The sequence below is a fragment of the Idiotropiscis lumnitzeri genome, chromosome 21, assembly GCF_059441095.1.
Source record: "Idiotropiscis lumnitzeri isolate Australia: NSW breed Sydney's pygmy pipehorse chromosome 21, RoL_Ilum_1.0, whole genome shotgun sequence".
In the NCBI taxonomy this organism is placed as follows: domain Eukaryota; kingdom Metazoa; phylum Chordata; class Actinopteri; order Syngnathiformes; family Syngnathidae; genus Idiotropiscis; species Idiotropiscis lumnitzeri.
In genome coordinates this window covers 3989595-4006121 of record NC_142411.1, presented here as the reverse complement: position 1 = coordinate 4006121, position 16527 = coordinate 3989595, and the positions used below count along the sequence as shown (strand labels likewise).

The 16527-nt window shown below is 45.3% G+C and overlaps 3 protein-coding genes across 4 annotated transcripts; 2 read left to right on the top strand and 1 right to left on the bottom strand.

The window, feature by feature from the left end:
- The first annotated feature begins 27 nt into the window (after nt 1–27).
- On the top strand, nt 28–5455 carry lca5 (lebercilin LCA5). The gene is made up of 9 exons (XM_088285428.1): nt 28–74; nt 1323–1703; nt 1963–2180; nt 2378–2683; nt 3256–3393; nt 3555–3651; nt 3742–3872; nt 4032–4191; nt 4420–5455. Exons 2-9 carry the CDS (start codon nt 1349–1351, stop codon nt 5103–5105), a joined length of 2091 nt encoding a protein of 696 aa, XP_088141554.1. The 5' UTR covers nt 28–74; nt 1323–1348; the 3' UTR covers nt 5106–5455.
- Nucleotides 5456–6034: 579 nt separating this feature from the next.
- On the top strand, nt 6035–9443 carry fam167ab (family with sequence similarity 167 member Ab). The gene is made up of 3 exons (XM_088286765.1): nt 6035–6222; nt 7250–7633; nt 8304–9443. Exons 2-3 carry the CDS (start codon nt 7316–7318, stop codon nt 8565–8567), a joined length of 582 nt encoding a protein of 193 aa, XP_088142891.1. The 5' UTR covers nt 6035–6222; nt 7250–7315; the 3' UTR covers nt 8568–9443.
- A 449-nt stretch (nt 9444–9892) lies between these two features.
- On the bottom strand, nt 9893–15753 carry ccm2 (CCM2 scaffold protein). 2 transcript variants are annotated; one of them, XM_088286763.1, is made up of 10 exons: nt 15322–15753; nt 13279–13455; nt 13118–13201; nt 12815–12998; nt 12594–12730; nt 12317–12452; nt 12049–12106; nt 11810–11945; nt 11444–11582; nt 9893–10942 (listed from the first exon to the last, which is right to left on the bottom strand). In XM_088286763.1, exons 1-10 carry the CDS (start codon nt 15349–15351, stop codon nt 10620–10622), a joined length of 1404 nt encoding a protein of 467 aa, XP_088142889.1. In that variant the 5' UTR covers nt 15352–15753; the 3' UTR covers nt 9893–10619. The 2 variants fall into 2 exon arrangements, with proteins under 2 accessions (XP_088142889.1, XP_088142890.1); XM_088286764.1 differs by lacking the exon at nt 15322–15753 and adding an exon at nt 14159–14467.
- Nucleotides 15754–16527: the final 774 nt, after the last annotated feature.

Here is a 16527-nt window from a genome sequence, read left to right as displayed (position 1 = left end):
CAACGGGCATTGCTTCGGGGGGGGGGGGGGGGGGGGTTCATGGCCGTGGAGGTGCAAGACGAAGACACCTAACGGTAAGACACGCCTCACCTGTTGCAGTTTTGTTGCTCTAACGTTGGAGCCCGGTTAGCTTTCCGTTAGCTCCTCCAATACTTTCGCTCTGTTGGGGTTCTGGCGTGGGGAAAAAACACACACACATTACTTATTGAACATGGATTCATTATTGCTTGAGGCACACTTGTGTGTGTGTGTGTGTGTCTGCGGTGACAACAATGTACCCGACAAGAGCAGACGGCGGAGGGTTTTAGCTTAATCCTGTCAAAGATGGGGCAGTTTCTTCAATGCTTGCAACTACGCTGCAGATATTCTTAGTAGCGAGTTACCCACGCAGTGTTGCTCGGGAAAAAAAAAATTTGAACTAAAGTGGATAAGTCAGTGCACGGCCCGTCGCTGTGATTACAAGTTTGATTCGGGCTTTGTGGGCTTGCGTTGCCATGGAAACACTCCCAGCAAGCTGACCCTGTCAGTGGGTTGTTTTGTTTATTGCAGGGGAGTGCGTTCGAGATCTACCTGAGATCGAGAGAGTGTTCCTTTGCATCTGTTTTCACTTTCTCAACGCCAAGGAATGATCTTAAATCACTTTGTTGACTCTCTTGCTCACCTGCTTACTTCAAGCTAATGTCATACCTAAGTTAAGTTAAGGGTAAAAATGACCAACAATACACAATCAGACATTGCTTATTTTAAATACAAAAAGGTTAAAACCACACAATAATTTCCTATGCTAACTTGATGCTAACATAATGAAAAATGCCATAGACGGGCTAATGGGAAGAAGCATAGAAGTTCAGGTAATTGTAAGGCAACTACTACTTTATCACTCATGGAGCAGCAACGCAAACAAACGGAGCATACAACAATAGTCGAGCTCAGTCGGGTATGTTACAGAAGAGGGTGGGTTGTACTCAAGTTGAATTCGCCATTCCAACGTGACTTCACATTTTCCTTCTCTGCATCACGACAAAACATTTTGTGCAAGACTCTTTTTAAGCCCCTAGCGCATTGTGTTGTTGCGAAGGGATCATGTTTTGTGACCAGGAAGTGCTCAGCACAACCGGTTGATCTCATTTATGTCAAGTGTCTCGCCGCTGTTGCTAAGCAGCAACATTGAGGTTGGCTAATCAATGTTCATCTCTGCAAATCTTTTGCGAGCTGTCTATTTCTGAACATGAATATGTGAGCGAGATGTTTCAACTGTGGGGCATAAAAAAAAACAAAAAAAACATCTGCTTCCTCTCCCCTTCCCAAACCATTTACAACAGTCTTGCTTTGCTGAACTCAAAACAAAATGGAGTCCAAGTGCATCGTGTCCGAAGATGACTGGGACGACAATCGAAGCCGACGCTCCCTCAGGAGCAAAAAGATTCGAGTGTCCTCCGGCAAAAAACACAAGCACTACAAGAACTACCGAGAGAGGATCCAGGATGAAAAAGTGGCTTCCAAAACTGAAATCTACCCCACCGATCCCGACCGGGACCGGGCGTCGGACGGCGAGGGGCGCCGGAGCAAGGGCACATCCTACTCGGACGACAATGACAACGATTCGGAGCGCTCATTCTCGCCATATGCACGAGATCAGACGCTGTCGCCGACGCCGCCGGTACGCGCGCACCGGATTTCCAGCAGCTCGCCCTACAACACAGGTTTGCCAAGCACCTGGAAGGCGCTCAATGTTTGAAATGACATTTATATTTCATATGACTACTGAAAAGTTGTTTAATCGTAAATAATTCACTCTATGGGCAATGTTTCAAGTAATATTTTAATTTAGTGTCCTTTTTGCGTTCATGATGGACGTCTGGACAGTTGACTGTTACAAAACGCTTGTGATTGATCAAAAATTTTGCTGACCATTTGAACATACTGTGCATTTTTTTTTTTTTTTTTAAATACACACGTCAGGTATGGAGAAGCGGGTCCGGGCTCGCCCGCCACGTCCGGGTCGAAGCCGCGCGACGCGTTCGCACAGCAAAGAGTCCCTCCCTCCCAAAGACCTTGACCCCCTCACCAGGCAAATGCTGTCGGGCCGCCTTCTGAAAATCAACGAATTGCGCAACGTGCACGGCGAGCTGCAGCTGCGCATCGCCGAGCTGCAGAAGGAGAATCGGATTCTTAAGCAGGTGCCCTAAAAAAAAACAATTCATAAATAAAAATTAAGTAAATGATGTTCCTCACCCTGATGTACAGTAATTGCAAATCTCGCTTTCTCTTCATTTCCGAGACTAAAGTCGGTATGTTTCACCCAAAAAAAAAAAGAAAGAAATTGTAATACAGCTCACTTTGAACTGATTGATTCAAATGGATTCTGCGACGGCAGCTTCAGACGCGTCAGGAGAAGGCCCTACAGAACTACACGGACGCCGAGAGCAAAATCTCCCAGATGCTGTCGTGTCATGCCAACGAGACGCACGTGCTGCGCGAGCGGCTGCGGCGCACGCGGGAGCGCGAGCGCGCCGCTGAGCGCCGCCTGAAGGAGAAGGAGGAGCAACTGCTGAGGAGCCACGCAACCGTCGGGCGCATGAAGAAGCTGGTGGAGCAGCGTGAGTTGGGCGCACGCGAGGAGCTCAGCTGCAAACTGGACCAGGAGAGGGCGCGCACGTATGATGCCGAGCTGAAAATCAAGGTACCGTTAAGCCGTTTTAGCCCTCCAGAAAATACTATTTGTTTATTAATAACGAATTACCACGCTACAGTATTATACTGTTAACACATGGTAATTACATAATTATATATACACAGACACACACACACATTTAAAAAAAAATCTATTTATGGATTTTTTTCCATTAATATTAGTATTTAGCTGAATATTTTAGTTTTTATTTTATCGCAATTTTATCCATGACTCTGAATAAGCATCGCTGTAGAAAACAAATGAATTAATAAAAAAATAATAATTAAAAAAATTATTTTATTAAAAATAATTCATTTTTATTTGTTATTTTATTAATACTCTAATTCCAATCCCCAATTTTGACTGATTTAATAGAATTTTTCTACATTTTAAAATCATTTATAATGTGAACAGTGGAAACCACAGCGAGTCTGTTCTTTTCAATTTAACCGCAGGACTTCACTCTGTGGATTTCCTAGTTATTTCCATTGCATCACAACTCACGGCACTTGTGTATCAAAACAACTTTTACCTTCACATGTAGATTGGTGTGAAACGCTGCAATTTGTGTGCGCGCGTAGGAGCTGGAGCGGAACATCGAGCTGAGCAACGGCAGCCATCAGAGGCAGCTCGCTGCCGAGAGGAAGAAGACGCTCAGCGCACAGGAAGAGATAAGAAGTCTGCAGAAGGAGCTGGAGCAACTGGCCAATAAACTCAGGGTGCTTGGATAGAAACACACAAATGTATACATTAAGAAAAAAACGGATGCATACCCAACAGTTTTTTTCTCTTCATTCCGTTGTGATTCGCTTGACCACCACCACTGAAACACACAAGATAGAAAGAGCAGCTTAGTCACAAATGTTGTCATCTTCTCCAGGAAAAAGAACGGGAATTGGAGACCCGCAACATTTACGCCCACCGCGTCGGAAAAGTCTCACCGAGGAAAGTCACAGAGGGCGACCCCAAACACAAACGTGAGGCAGAGACGTCCTTCAATGAGACGGTGACAAAAGAGAAGCATTGCTGAATGGATCTCTTATTTGAAAAAAAAAAAAAAAAAAAAGTCTACAGCAGGACGCACTCCAAGGCGGTGCAGACGCACGAGCGCTGCAGCAGCAGCTCCGATTTCCCCTCGCCGCCACCCGCCGTCGGGGAGTACAGCGATTCGGCCCCTGACGGATACCTGTCACTCAAGGTAACATCCAACCTTGAGATTTTTTTTTCTTTCAAAAATCTATTTCTAGCGATTCAGGGAGTTGAGAATGATTTACCGCGTTCGCAAACATTCACCGTTTTTAGTGAACAGGTTTCCATTCCAATGGCCATCTTTATTTCTCTGCTTTGACATGTTCAGCAAGTGGATGGGGTGGACAGTGCGCCGAAACCAAACCAGGAGCATCAGAAGAAGAGGAGCGAAGACGTGAGAGGCGCCAAGGAAGTGAAGGAGTCGGAGGCGCAACGTCAACAAAACACCCAGGATGTCCTTGAAGTGAAGGCCAAGATATTCATAGATGGTAAGAAGAGTCCATGTAAGTGGAATCTGGACCTTTTTTTTTTTTTTTTTAAATAACGTTTGCAGCCAGCTTGCAACACACAAGCACAAAATGAACCAAGCGATGGCTCACACCTTGTAAAACTTGCAAGTTGAGGCACCAACCACTGTAGGTGCGGTTTGTTCCCAGTAAAATGTTGGGAAAACTTCCTATCGTACTTAATTAATGTTGCGCATCCGATTTCCACAGACTGGCAGAAAGAAGAGGAGGAGGAAGACGTCGGCAGCTTCTTTACCAATCCGCACAAGAGCGTCCACGTCCGAGAGGAAGCAGAGCGTTGGAGGAATCATCACGACTGCGTGGACACGGGCGAGGCGCGTCGCAGGAAAGACCAGCTGCTGGCCAAGATGCGAGAAATCGACCTCCAGAACGAGGACGCGCGGAACCCCGTCTTTGTCGACTCGTCCGAATCCAACGTGGCCGCCACAGAGACGCCGCCTTCGTCAACGCCGTCGCCGGGCCGGCGGCGAAGCCTCGGCTCCCTCAAATCCTACGACGACTTGGTCTTTGGGAGCTACGCGCCTTCGTTCAGGAACCCCCGCCAAAGCACGGCCAGGGAGGACGGCGACCACGCGCTGCAGGCCATCGGCGTCTTCAGCCTGAAGGGGACAGAGGCGGGAGAGAAAACTAAGAAGTCGGCGCTCATGCAGCAGCTGTTCGGCTCTCTGGCGGCGCCCTCGGGCGACACCCGAATGGCGGCGCTACTGGACGACATGTCGGGTGCAGGCGGTGCGCGGGAAGGTTCGCGAGCAGCGGGACGCCTCGGCTTCGGCACGCCAGCCGGCTCGCTGAGCGCTCGGCACGTGGTGGACAGCCGGCCCGCCGTCCGCGTCATCCCCTCGTTCGATGACGAAATCGAGGAGCTCACCTTGTAGCTTGAGTTTGAACATTAGTTGCTGGATCACTCCGTTAGATGACTAATTAGTGTTTTGGACTTAGTTTTTTTTTTTTGTGGTAGTTGCACTCAACATTGACTTGTCATAAGCAGACATCCATGGACAAGACATTGTTGAATATTATTTAAATTGTTTCCAACAATCACATTTCTGGTAATTGTTTTGTCAGTGCTAGTAGCACTTTTCAGTTAATTTAATGCACTTGGCACACTAAACAGGGACAAAGTGTTTTTTCACCTTTTTTTTTTTAATTTATTGTGACATATAGTATTTTTAGTACCTGATTAAATATTCACCCGTTCAAATCATGTTGATAGGTTTTGCGGTGGAAAAAAATGTCTCACCTATTTTTTATTTATTGTAACATTTAGTATTTTTAGTTGCTGATTAAATATGCACCTTTAAAAAGGTAATGTTGATATGTTTTGTGGTTAATACAAAGTCTCATAAAATCTAACGGGGCTGTCATTAGGCACACTTATACTAAAATGAAATGTCGGCCAAGAATAAGTGCACTGTTTGGGGGCTAAACTATGAATAAACCTTTTATTTTTAAAGTGAACCAGTGTATTGTATGAAATACATACCAGACTCAAAACCATAATCTAGAGAACACACTTTTATCACGAGCGCAAGGCCGATTAGACACATCCAATATGGCGAAACACCGACGTCTAGCAGCAACGCACCGTTTTGATTGCCATGCAATACGTCTCAGGTCGGACCTGACACAACCAACATGGCGGATCCGCTGACGTATACCAGTAACGGGCCAAACCACTCGAGGCGGCGGCGTATCCCTGAGCAACCGTTCCCCGCCCCTCCGCCGGTAGCTCCTGGCTGGAAAACGAGCGGACTATCCGAGCAAATACCCAAACTGGGACGGGAGGAGGGAATTAAATTAAAACGCAGCAAGTGGGTCTCCCCCCGCCCCACTTTCTTTTCCTATATAGGGGCTCCATACGGTGGTCTTCACTCGTGTACTTGGTTCAAGACAAGTTAGAGACACGGTGGAGACGATAAAAGGACATTTGAACGAGCTCCAGTAAAAGAAGTGCGTGATGCCTTTGAACGCTTCACCAAGATGAGTCACGTGGTAAGAACTACCTGTCAGTTGTTAATACAAAATGTTAAAACCGACCTTCTTAAGTATGCTATCTTTTTTTTTATATTTACTCGTAAAAGTAAAATTATATGATTAAGGAAACGTTAGTAACACATGATTGTGAAATAATTTTACCTAGCTGTGGTTAGTTACCATATCTGCCTCATCGTTTAAAGTTTGAGGCTCGAAATTTAGGTCCCACAATCCAAAAACCTTCATGTTAATTGACAACTCTAAATTGTACCATAACTTTTAATCCAAAAGTTATCTTGGATTGGCTCCAGCTCACCCTAACAAGGATAAGCGATACATAAAAAAGCAGATGGATGGTCGTAAACAGCTTTTATGGGGAAAATATGCTGCATAAGTTTTGTTTAAGAATGCAATGAGCCAAACTTTCCTAAAAGTCATCAGTTAGACCAATCACGTTTTGGCATCCCATAACAACCCACTGGATGTCTTAATGCAAGCCTATCATTAGATGCAATGAGCTCACTGCTGGTCGGGCCTGTTATGGCTTATTACGGGATAATAGAAGCCCGGGGACCACTTTAACTGATTATTATTTTTACAACACCCGCATTGTTTGGGCTGGCTTTGATGAGGATTTTATGCGTGATTCCAAATACCAACTCATGCAAGTCATTGAATTTGCTGACAACATAACGACCACAATCCAATTTTCACTTTCTTCCCATTTACTCATTTAGGCAGCAAAAAAAAAAAAAAAATCTTGAATCTGAAGGCAGGTTTAGTTTCTGTTTAAGAAATGTTGAAATTGACTGAATGCTAAACTCAGTGAAGTAAATTGAGCAACAAACCTGAGGTCTGGAATAAGGGGCAAGTGCTGAGTCATGTATAGTGCTGATGCGGTTGCTATGGCAACAGCCTCTGTCATTTGATATGTGCCACGTCAATCGGCTTAATCACGAAACTGGAGAAAGAAAATCCACTGACGACCACGATAATTTTCACTTTCTCGTTGAACGACTTGTGGTTCTCTCTCTCTCTTGTCTAGAGTCCCTAAGAACTTGGGGAACTCTTTAGAATATTCTAGAAAGTGTGGAGAAGCAGCTCTTCCAAAATGGAAGCCTCCCGACCCAATCCGATCACTACTGAGGAAGCGGCGGGAAGTGAGGAAGACGAGCATTTGCCTTCAGGTGATCATCTTCTGACCCTGAAGGCCTTGACGGAGAAACTGAGACTGCAGACCAGGAGACCTTCTTACCTGGAATGGAAAGCCAGGGTGGAGGCGGAAAGCTTCCGAGGCTCGGGCAGCGGAGAAGCGGAAGCCAGTCGCAAACGAGGGGACACGGGCGTGATCCGGTGCAAGCTGCGCTCGGGGGTGTCGAAGGCCTTCGAGAACGTAGACGAGGCTCTCAGCTGGCTCAGGAGAGAACTGGTGAGATGGTTTTCAAGATCTGAAACATTATCATTAAAAACCACAAAGAGACCTGCTCCTATGGCAACCCCGTCTAAGTGATGTCAAGACGAAGACAATTTGACAAACCGTGAGGCTCTGGCTGTTTATTTTCTGTTTTTAAGGCAGCCCGTCAACGCAGCAAAAAATTGGTCCTGAAAAAAAAAATTCTTTACAGACATTGCAAGTAATCATTGGTCACTTGCTGTTGATCATTTTTTTCATGGCTGCCAGTCTAAGCAGCAAAAAAGTTGGGCCTGAATAAGCGACTTTTTGACTAACCTTTAGTCTTGATCTGGTTTTTCCCCATTTTTTTGCGGCCTATCTGGGGGCAGAGGCTGAGTTCATGACAAAGCAACTTCCTTTCAACTTTGACAAAAAGTCCCAGGCCCATTTAGGCAGCAAAAAAGTTTGCCTTTAAACTTGTATGAACGCCCTCTGTGCTGAATGACATAATATATGCAACCTCATCTCTCTCGGTCAGCAGTCTATTTTGGTTTTTCTATTTCTCCGGCAACCTGTTTTGGCAGCAGACTAGTTAGGTCTGAACTGACACTTCAAAAGTTCAATTACAATCTAATCATGCAGTAGTTCTTCTCCATCTTTTTTTTTTGTTGGTTTGGTCACACAACGTCACCGTTTTGTCTTTCAGAGCGACATGCGCGTGCAAGACCAGCATCTGGCGAGGCAGCTGATCGGCCTACGCGGCGACATCAGCAAGCTGCGTATCGAGCAGGCGTGCCAGCTGCACCGCCGCATGCTCAACGACGCCACCTACGGCGTGGAGGAGCGCGACGAGCTGGCCGACCTGCTGTGCGAGTGCCCCGTCACGCCGGGCCTGGGCCTCTCGGCGCCGCTGCGGCTCATCGGCGTCACTAAGATGAACATCAACTCGCGACGTTTCTCGCTCTGCTAGCTCGATTTTCACGTGTAGCGTAGAGAAGCTAACGCAAGCAAACCAAATAATATGTTACGTTGACAACAAAAGCATTTCCAGTTATGATGCAAGCCACAGCCGTACAAGCCACACCCCTTCTTACCTGACCAACCCTATCTTCCCATGCCAAGAATACCCCGATTGAAATTAAGCAAACTGGATAACCACGCCGTGATCAGACTTGCACTAACGGCAACTGACAGCGGCGCCCCACGAACAGAGAAGAAAGGCTCTTTTAATGACCCCCGTCCAACCGGACGATCATCTTAAGAAAAATCACGACCATATAAAAGTGCCAGAACAATCCCGTCAGCGCCGACAAATGGGATTAAGGATTAACGTTATGGGAGGCCAATTAGGATAATTTCGAGGACTTCACGTCGCGGCGTCAATAATTCATTACGCTCGCTCAGCTTGCAATTAAGATGCGTGGGAACATGCGAATTGCGTGTGATAAGAAACGTGTTGCGTCTGCATCGGGAAATTTGTCATTATGGGAGTTTTGGTTAAGTGGCATATGAGCAACCCACTTTTCTTACTTTATAGAGATTAGATCGGATCAACAAATGTAAAAGAGATCCATCGGACTGGACGGAATGTGCTCCAGTCAAGCGAGCAACTTTGATGGCATTAAGAAATTTGCTGTGACGGAACACCGAGTGAAGTTTCAGGCTTGTCCGAGCACATGATCGCTCAAAAGCGATCACGATCGGTCCCTGCTGAAGGCCCTGGTAGAAAATTATACCGCCAACGCAAAGCGAAATGTGCTTAAGTCGATGTGAAAGATGAGTTTTGCAAAATAATGTTCAAAAGTAGTTTTTTTTCCTCTTTTTTTAATAAACACCTGCACGACGATTCCACCACGTGTCCACGTGAGAGGCGACTGTGCAACAGTTTGAAAGGCACAATTGGGGGTCAACGCGGTCAAGAGGGAAAAAAAATGGGTAATCTTTCCTTAATTGACTAAAAAAAAACATATCAATATCAAATATATCAAATATTGCCATAACATTGACATCAACTGTTAATTCCTCACACAGAATCCAAAACCTTTATGTCAAGAAAGCTGCATAAAGATGAAGCGGCCATTTTGGGTTCCCCGTGCAAGTAGGAAGGAGGATAGTGATCTTCTGTAAATTCAAAAATTTGCATTTGTTGGGAACCTCCACTATTTGCAGTTTTTGTGCTTTCTGAACCAACGTATGCCACAAGATAACACCTGTACATGCCATTTTTAAAATGTTTAGTTTCCTATAAACGCCACAAGATGGCAGCAACTTTTCTCTCAGGCGGGTACAAGCAGCGTAAATGAAGCTCCTCTCCTAAATTTATTGTAGTGCCTCTGTACCAAAATGTCACTATATGGCGCCAAAGCAATAGTGTTACATTAGACGTTGTTTTGGCCTGAGCACCAAATAATTATTTTTTTCGTGAACAGGATAGGTCACTTCACCACCCCACCTCCAAACTACAAAAAAAATAATCTACAAATTCCAAATTGCAAATAGGCATGGGTTCACTGAAATAGCAAAAAAAAAATTGTCATGTTTATAAAAAGTTTATATAGGTATCTTAACTACATTAACTATTTTTTTTTTAATAACAGTGTATCTCATTCAAAATCAAGGTAGTTACTTGGCACTATGTCATGGCTGTTGGCACCATCTTCAGGCATTTTAGGCTGTTTCAGAGAGCACACAACGGACGATAGTTTCAAAAACAAAAATGCACAAATTGCGAAAAGGTGGGGGAACATTGGACACTAATAAACAGGAAAAACATACATCGGGAAAACAAAATAATAAGGCAGCAATAATACAAAATAACCCTAATAAAATTGTCAGTCATGACTCTACACTTGTGAGGAATGGGTTGTCGCTACATTGCTGACATCGGTGGCAGATACTGCCGATAAGTGAGTACAAAAATAACAAAAGATTGACTGCATGTCACCCTAAGTGCATTCGATTGACTTCATATGACGACTAACCTTCAGTGTGATCATGTGATCAATCAGTTCAGTCTGAGGGGTTACAGTGTGGCACCTTCGCCGTCCATGCTGCAGCCCAGCGCTTCGATGTCATTGCTGATGTCGCTGATCATTCGGTCCCACTCGTCACCCTCCGAGGTTTCCCCCCCTTCCTCCGGGCCCTCGTCGGAGGCGGCGCCGTCTCCGCCTCCTTCACCGCCCAGCGCACTGTTGCCGTTGGCAGTGGAGTCTGAGGCAGAGCTGGCCGCCCGCCGGTAGCGGCCGAAGCTATCGGTGATAATGCCGCGGCCGTCCTTGACACCGATGGTCTCCAAAAAGTTCTCAAAGTGCTGGCTGTCCTTCTCAGGGATGAATGGACGCAGGCCTACAATGGCCGAATAACAACATTAAAATGTGCTACTACAATAGTGTAATTCAGAGCGGACTTTAGCACGTTCCGACTTGCAAACAAATTTGGGTTATGTCACTGCCATAGGAAAGGAAGTCCTTTGCAAACCCAAAACGCCTGTAGAAAGATAGTGGTGTTGTTCCACAAAGCTCTATGCCAGGTCATCAGATGTTTTACTTTATAGCACAACTAAATGTCATAAATTGTAATTATTGTGAGTAACTGATGGCGTTCCGCCTGGTTCAATACTTGGTCCACTGACTTAGTTTAAATATTTTTTAAACAAACACTTATTGTAATTACTACTTTATTACCGCGTTTGCTCATGTTATTCACTTTTGAATATCCTGCCTGAACTGGCTCCTGTGTAAAGTCCAAAGGCATCTTAATGCTGAACGATGTTGCTTTTAAAAGCCTTTCCAAACCTACTCAAGCAAAATTCAAAATGTTTTTAGTAGAAAAGAGAAGAAGTCATACCAAGCAGAAGAAATTTCCTGCTGTCTCCGTAGAGCTGACGCAGGTTAATGCAGAACTCGTGGATGGAGGAGCCGTTGCGGTAGTCATGCAACAGCGCTGCAAACTGCTGGATTTCCTGGGAGGACAACTTTGTGCGCAGCTGGATGACACAGAATTACGAGCATATTAATTATAACCACAGAATGCGATTTACTTCCGGACTATAAGCCGCTACTTTTTTCTCACGCTCTGAACCCTGCAGCTTTGGATTGATAAGGTTTAGGAATTTTTACTGATGAGCTTCAAGCTGACAATCGAGTTAGCCAATCACCATAATGACAATAATGTGACTCACTTAAGACCGAGGACTGTTTGAGAGGGGCATACCGTGGTCATGTAATCCTGGAGCAGCTCGGCGGCCGTGGTGCTGAGCTCCCCTTCGCTCGCCGTCTTGGCCTGAGGGGAGGCGGGGCCGGAAACCGAAGGGGAGCTGCTGTCTGCTTCCATCGATGCCTGGAATGGACTTAAAGGCGAGGGGTGAAAAAGGTTTTGGAAGAGTGTCAATGACTTTCATGTACAATTTATTCCATGCGGATGCTTTTAAAAATAAGAAGGCGAGCGCTTACAAAGGGCTGGCCTCGCCTTCAAATGCTTCTTTAATGTCTCCTTTGCTTGACGAGTCATCTGAGGAACCATCGCAATGAACAAAAAAGTTAGGAAGATGACAAAGTGCTCTCAAGCGGCCATGCCAGCGGATTATCACGACAAATCTTTTTGGAGTGCTTTACACTAAATCCGATATTACAGCAGTCAAAATTTATAACTGTGAGACTAACATTTGAACATTTATCAGCGACCAATTTCATTCCTGACACTCAGTTTTCAATTGCTTACCGCTGTAGAGGGAAAGATGTCTCGTGGGTGTGGTGGCTCCGTCAAAGATGGCTCTGTCCAAGAAGTCGATGGTGGACTCGGTGTAGACGATCTGGAAGACTTGGCTGAGTAGAAGGCACAGCTCCTCTGCAGCTGCCTGACACAAAAAACAAAAACGAATACTATTCACAATCTTCTCCCTTCCCAACGATTAACTCCACAGATAATTTTATTTATGGTAACAATTTAATGAATTTAATTTAGTAAAGTGTGATGATAATCAAGAAATCAAACAAACTTTGTCGTCGACGGCGAGGACGAGCAGAGAGCACACTTCCACCAGCACGGCCCCGCCCTCCGACAAAGAGCTGAGTGTCTGGGATTTGTTGAGATCGGGACAGGAGCTGGGACAGGGAGAGCCTCCGGATTCCTGAGCTGAGGAGCAGAAGGAGACAAACTACGTGCCATCATTCTATTATTTCTCTTATCGTATCGACACGCTGGCGCTCTCGTTCGTACCCGTCTTGATGACGACGAGGTGCAAAGAGTCGTCGCGGATGTAAGAGACGGCGGCGATGTCGTGGATGGGCACCCTCAAGATGATGTCCTCGCCATCGCGCCACACCAGCTTGATGTTGTACGCCGACAAGCTCACCACGGCGTCCTGCTCCGACGTCAGCTGGCCCGCCAACTGATGCGACTTCTGGAGACAAGAGTGATAGTCATGCTTATTCCATTTTAAGAATCGCGCGGGGTCCTTAAACATGAACGTTTAGACCCCGCCCCCCAATTCTAAAGCCTGTTTTGGGTCAGATGACTTACTCTGGCGTTGTCAATGAGCTGGAGGACTTCAGTCCTGCTTGATGGGTTCAAGTATCCTGGCACTGATGTCAGTTGCCCCAAATACTAGAAAGAACACAACACCAAGTTAGTTTTTCAAACACTGTCAAAGTTAAGTATGAGAGTGTTGGAGTTTGCCTCACTTTGACTTCCTTCTCAATGTAGTCATTGAGCAGGATGTCGGGGTCGATGCGGTGGTCGGGTTGCGAGAGAGAAACCGTGTGGAGTGCCCGGCGCTCCGCAGATTTCTCCTGTGACTTCTTGTCACGTCCCTTCTCGCCCTTCAGGAAGACCCGCTTGAAGGGCGACACGATACCAGGCTGAAGGTGGAAAACCCACAGGGAGTTTTAGAAAATATTGAGACGCATACAGTACGGATCATCACAAAAGGATGAGAAACACAGAGCAGGTGAGGAAAGCAAAAATTGATTTCAAGAACAAAGTTTTACTTTTTACTTGGCGGGAGTTAATGTACAACGAAAAAGAAGAAGCAACCCGTACTGGCCTTGTGCTTACACCAATGTGTGGAGCCCAAATGTCAACACAAAATGAAACATGCATTTTGTAATACACGGGTTCCTCAGTGTACAGTGGCCGAGACGTAGACGGTCACAAGGTTTGAAACGGCGCAAGAGCCCCTTAGAAACCGAACTCAACCGCAGAACAGGGACTCCCCGTAGTTAAAAGACTGCCGGTGTTCCACAAAGCTCTACATTCGGTCCACAGATTTCTACGTCATATTCTATATAAATGTAATAATCACTTGGCTTTCCAATAGTTTACGGTTAGCACCCCAGTTGGCAGCATTCCAACATGAATGTCAGTTACTTTGACCTCCTACGACCGCGCAGGTTAGTAATAGCCTTTGCCGCATTCCGATTCAACTAATTTGGGTTACTTTTTGATAAATGCAGAGTGAATGAGATGGGGAAACAGTGTCGCTTCTACTTTATCAAAACATTCAACATAAAAGCAACTGAGAATGTTTCTGAATACTACACCAATAGTATAATAAGAACCTACCTCGTAGTCCATGCAACCAGATGCTAGCAGATTTCTGTGATCGTTTAGTTGTTTAATCTTATCACCCGTTGCCTCCTGCTATGCTAGCATAAAGTGAGACATGTGAGCCATAAAAACAGAAAAGGGAAGCGCCTCGCCACCGTACGTCGTCGCCTGAAGGGGAAGTGGACTGCCGCAGCATCCTGTGACGAAACCGCCGCTCAAACTTGACTACAGATGACTCCACGGAATGACCGTAGATGACCACTGCATAATTTAACACAGTGTGGCTTCACATGACAGGTGCATTAATGTTGTATGTTTGCTCGAGAAATGTGAGCTGACAGCCGCTCGATTTGAGCCTGTGTACAGGCACATTTTGCAATGATCCATTCATCCATTTTCTAATCCGCAAAAAATGTTCACGCTATTGGTCTAATTTTAAACAGTTCATACTCTGCTGCTATGCATACACGGACTGTCTGTTTCCCAGACTGGAAAAGGTTCAACTACTGTATTATCTTCCTGTGAATAAAAGTGGTGGGGGAAATGCAATAGACTCAGCATAAAACAATGTTACAATTTATCCATGTTTAACACTTACTACAAAAGGTAACCCACCTGACATCAAGTCAGACTGTTTTAAACACGCCAAAAACACAACTTTATACCGCACAATTATATGGAATAGTCCATCCATCCATTCATCTTCTGTACCGCTTCTCCTCACTAGGGTCGCACAACTCACTATCACCCTCAAGTGGCGAACATGAGAAGTGCATAACCAGTGACATCAATATCATGGGCGACAGGTAAAACACAACCAATTATACACATTTAGATCCTTATGAAAATAGTATTTCTACTGTGTGTGTGTATATATAGAAGCACTTTGTATAACAGTATTGTTAAGATGGATGAGAGTGATGTTACTAGAGATAAGTAAAGCTAAATCTCAGCGAGGCAATACTGGACCAGATGTTTTGTTTGTCAAGCTACACGAAATTGTTGTACTATTTGGTACAAGCGAAACGTCATGACACTTTTATTAGTGTTGTCACCAGACGGTCTTAACTTTGAGGTTAAACTCGATTGTTTCGATAAGCTAAAGCGGGTTAGCATGCTAGCCGGCCAATGATTAGCGAGTGGCTGTAAAAACAACCCTCCAAAAATTGTTGACTTGCCTTTTTCACTTTTTTCACATCTTCCTCCATGTCTACGACGAGGTCCTTTTCTTCATGTTCTGCTCGCCGACGCCTCCTCCGCCCAAGCACGACACGACATAACCAAAATCGAAGCTTTTCGGGAACTCTTTCCGACGTTAGCTTAGCTTCCTAGCCTAGCATGGGTGAAGTCCGCCCGATTTTGAGGTGAGCGATAAGCGCCATATTCATTTTTGGACGCGTCCCGAAGTCCTTAGGCGGGAAAGCGCCATATGAGCCTTCCAATGTGAATCCAACGGGGGTTTGTTTTGCTACAAGCCTCGCAGAATGCTCGCGAAACTAAGTCGAGCAAAACAATTCAAACTTTTCAACCGTGCCGCCATTTTGGGCGTCGAATGCGGCCAACCGCGCAAAACAGCGCCCCCTTCTGTCCAACGCAGGCACTGCACGCTCACGAAGATTTGAGACGAAAAACAGTCAAGGACATCAACGCTATCATATCATACACAAAAAAATGAAACATGCTGCTCATACACACTAATGAAAAGCTCTCATACAAACTGTTGCAATCTTACTCACTTGCACTGATGATTATTTTTCCCACGCTCACAACTTAAACGCTAAATACAAACAACTGACACGCTCTCATGCAGGCTACTTACTGTAGAATAGAATTTAGATGCTACTGGTTTATAAATCCCTGAATAGTTTAGGTCCTGAATACACTAAAGACATGCTAATTCAATATAAACCCAACGGGGCTCTGAGCTCTGCAGACTCGGCTAATTAGTGAACATCAAGGTGAATCAGGATTCAACTGCAATGCTGCCAGAAAATGGAATAAGCTGCCAACAGAAGTGAAGTCAGCCCCAAGTGTAAATCCTGGTAAATCCAGGTTGAAAATTACGCTTCCCCGCAGACCTATGAATAAGGTCAGTTTGAAAAGCTTTATGGTTGGCCCATCACTCTCACCCATCACATTGCACAATTGACACTTTTCATGACAAGTTTCTCGAGACAGGATCTGTTTTCGACAAAGCACTCGACAGAAGGCCTGCTACTATCACCACTGTTGAACACATCAAACTCTTAAGTCAGGAAACGTCTTTCCGGAGGGCTGCACTGGAACTCCACAAAAGCCCCATTCAGTGGATGCTTCAGAGCGTGACAACGCTTTACCAGGCCGTCACAAATTAACGCTTCAAGCAGAAGATGTATTATAAATTG

Excerpts from the sequence above, each read along its gene's own strand:
- lca5 (XM_088285428.1), top strand. The coding sequence starts at position 1,349 with ATGGAGTCCAAGTGCATCGTGTCCGAAGATGACTGGGACGACAATCGA. Across the intron at positions 2,181-2,377 it reads AGAATCGGATTCTTAAGCAG|CTTCAGACGCGTCAGGAGAA; the intron begins GTGCCCTAAAAA and ends CTGCGACGGCAG. Across the intron at positions 3,873-4,031 it reads ACGGATACCTGTCACTCAAG|CAAGTGGATGGGGTGGACAG; the intron begins GTAACATCCAAC and ends TGACATGTTCAG.
- fam167ab (XM_088286765.1), top strand. The coding sequence starts at position 7,316 with ATGGAAGCCTCCCGACCCAATCCGATCACTACTGAGGAAGCGGCGGGA. Across the intron at positions 7,634-8,303 it reads GCTGGCTCAGGAGAGAACTG|AGCGACATGCGCGTGCAAGA; the intron begins GTGAGATGGTTT and ends TTTGTCTTTCAG.
- ccm2 (XM_088286763.1), bottom strand. The coding sequence starts at position 15,351 with ATGGAGGAAGATGTGAAAAAAGTGAAAAAG. Across the intron at positions 13,456-15,321 it reads ATGTGAAAAAAGTGAAAAAG|CCTGGTATCGTGTCGCCCTT; the intron begins GCAAGTCAACAA and ends TTCCACCTTCAG. Across the intron at positions 11,946-12,048 it reads GAAGGCGAGGCCAGCCCTTT|TCCATTCCAGGCATCGATGG; the intron begins GTAAGCGCTCGC and ends CTCGCCTTTAAG.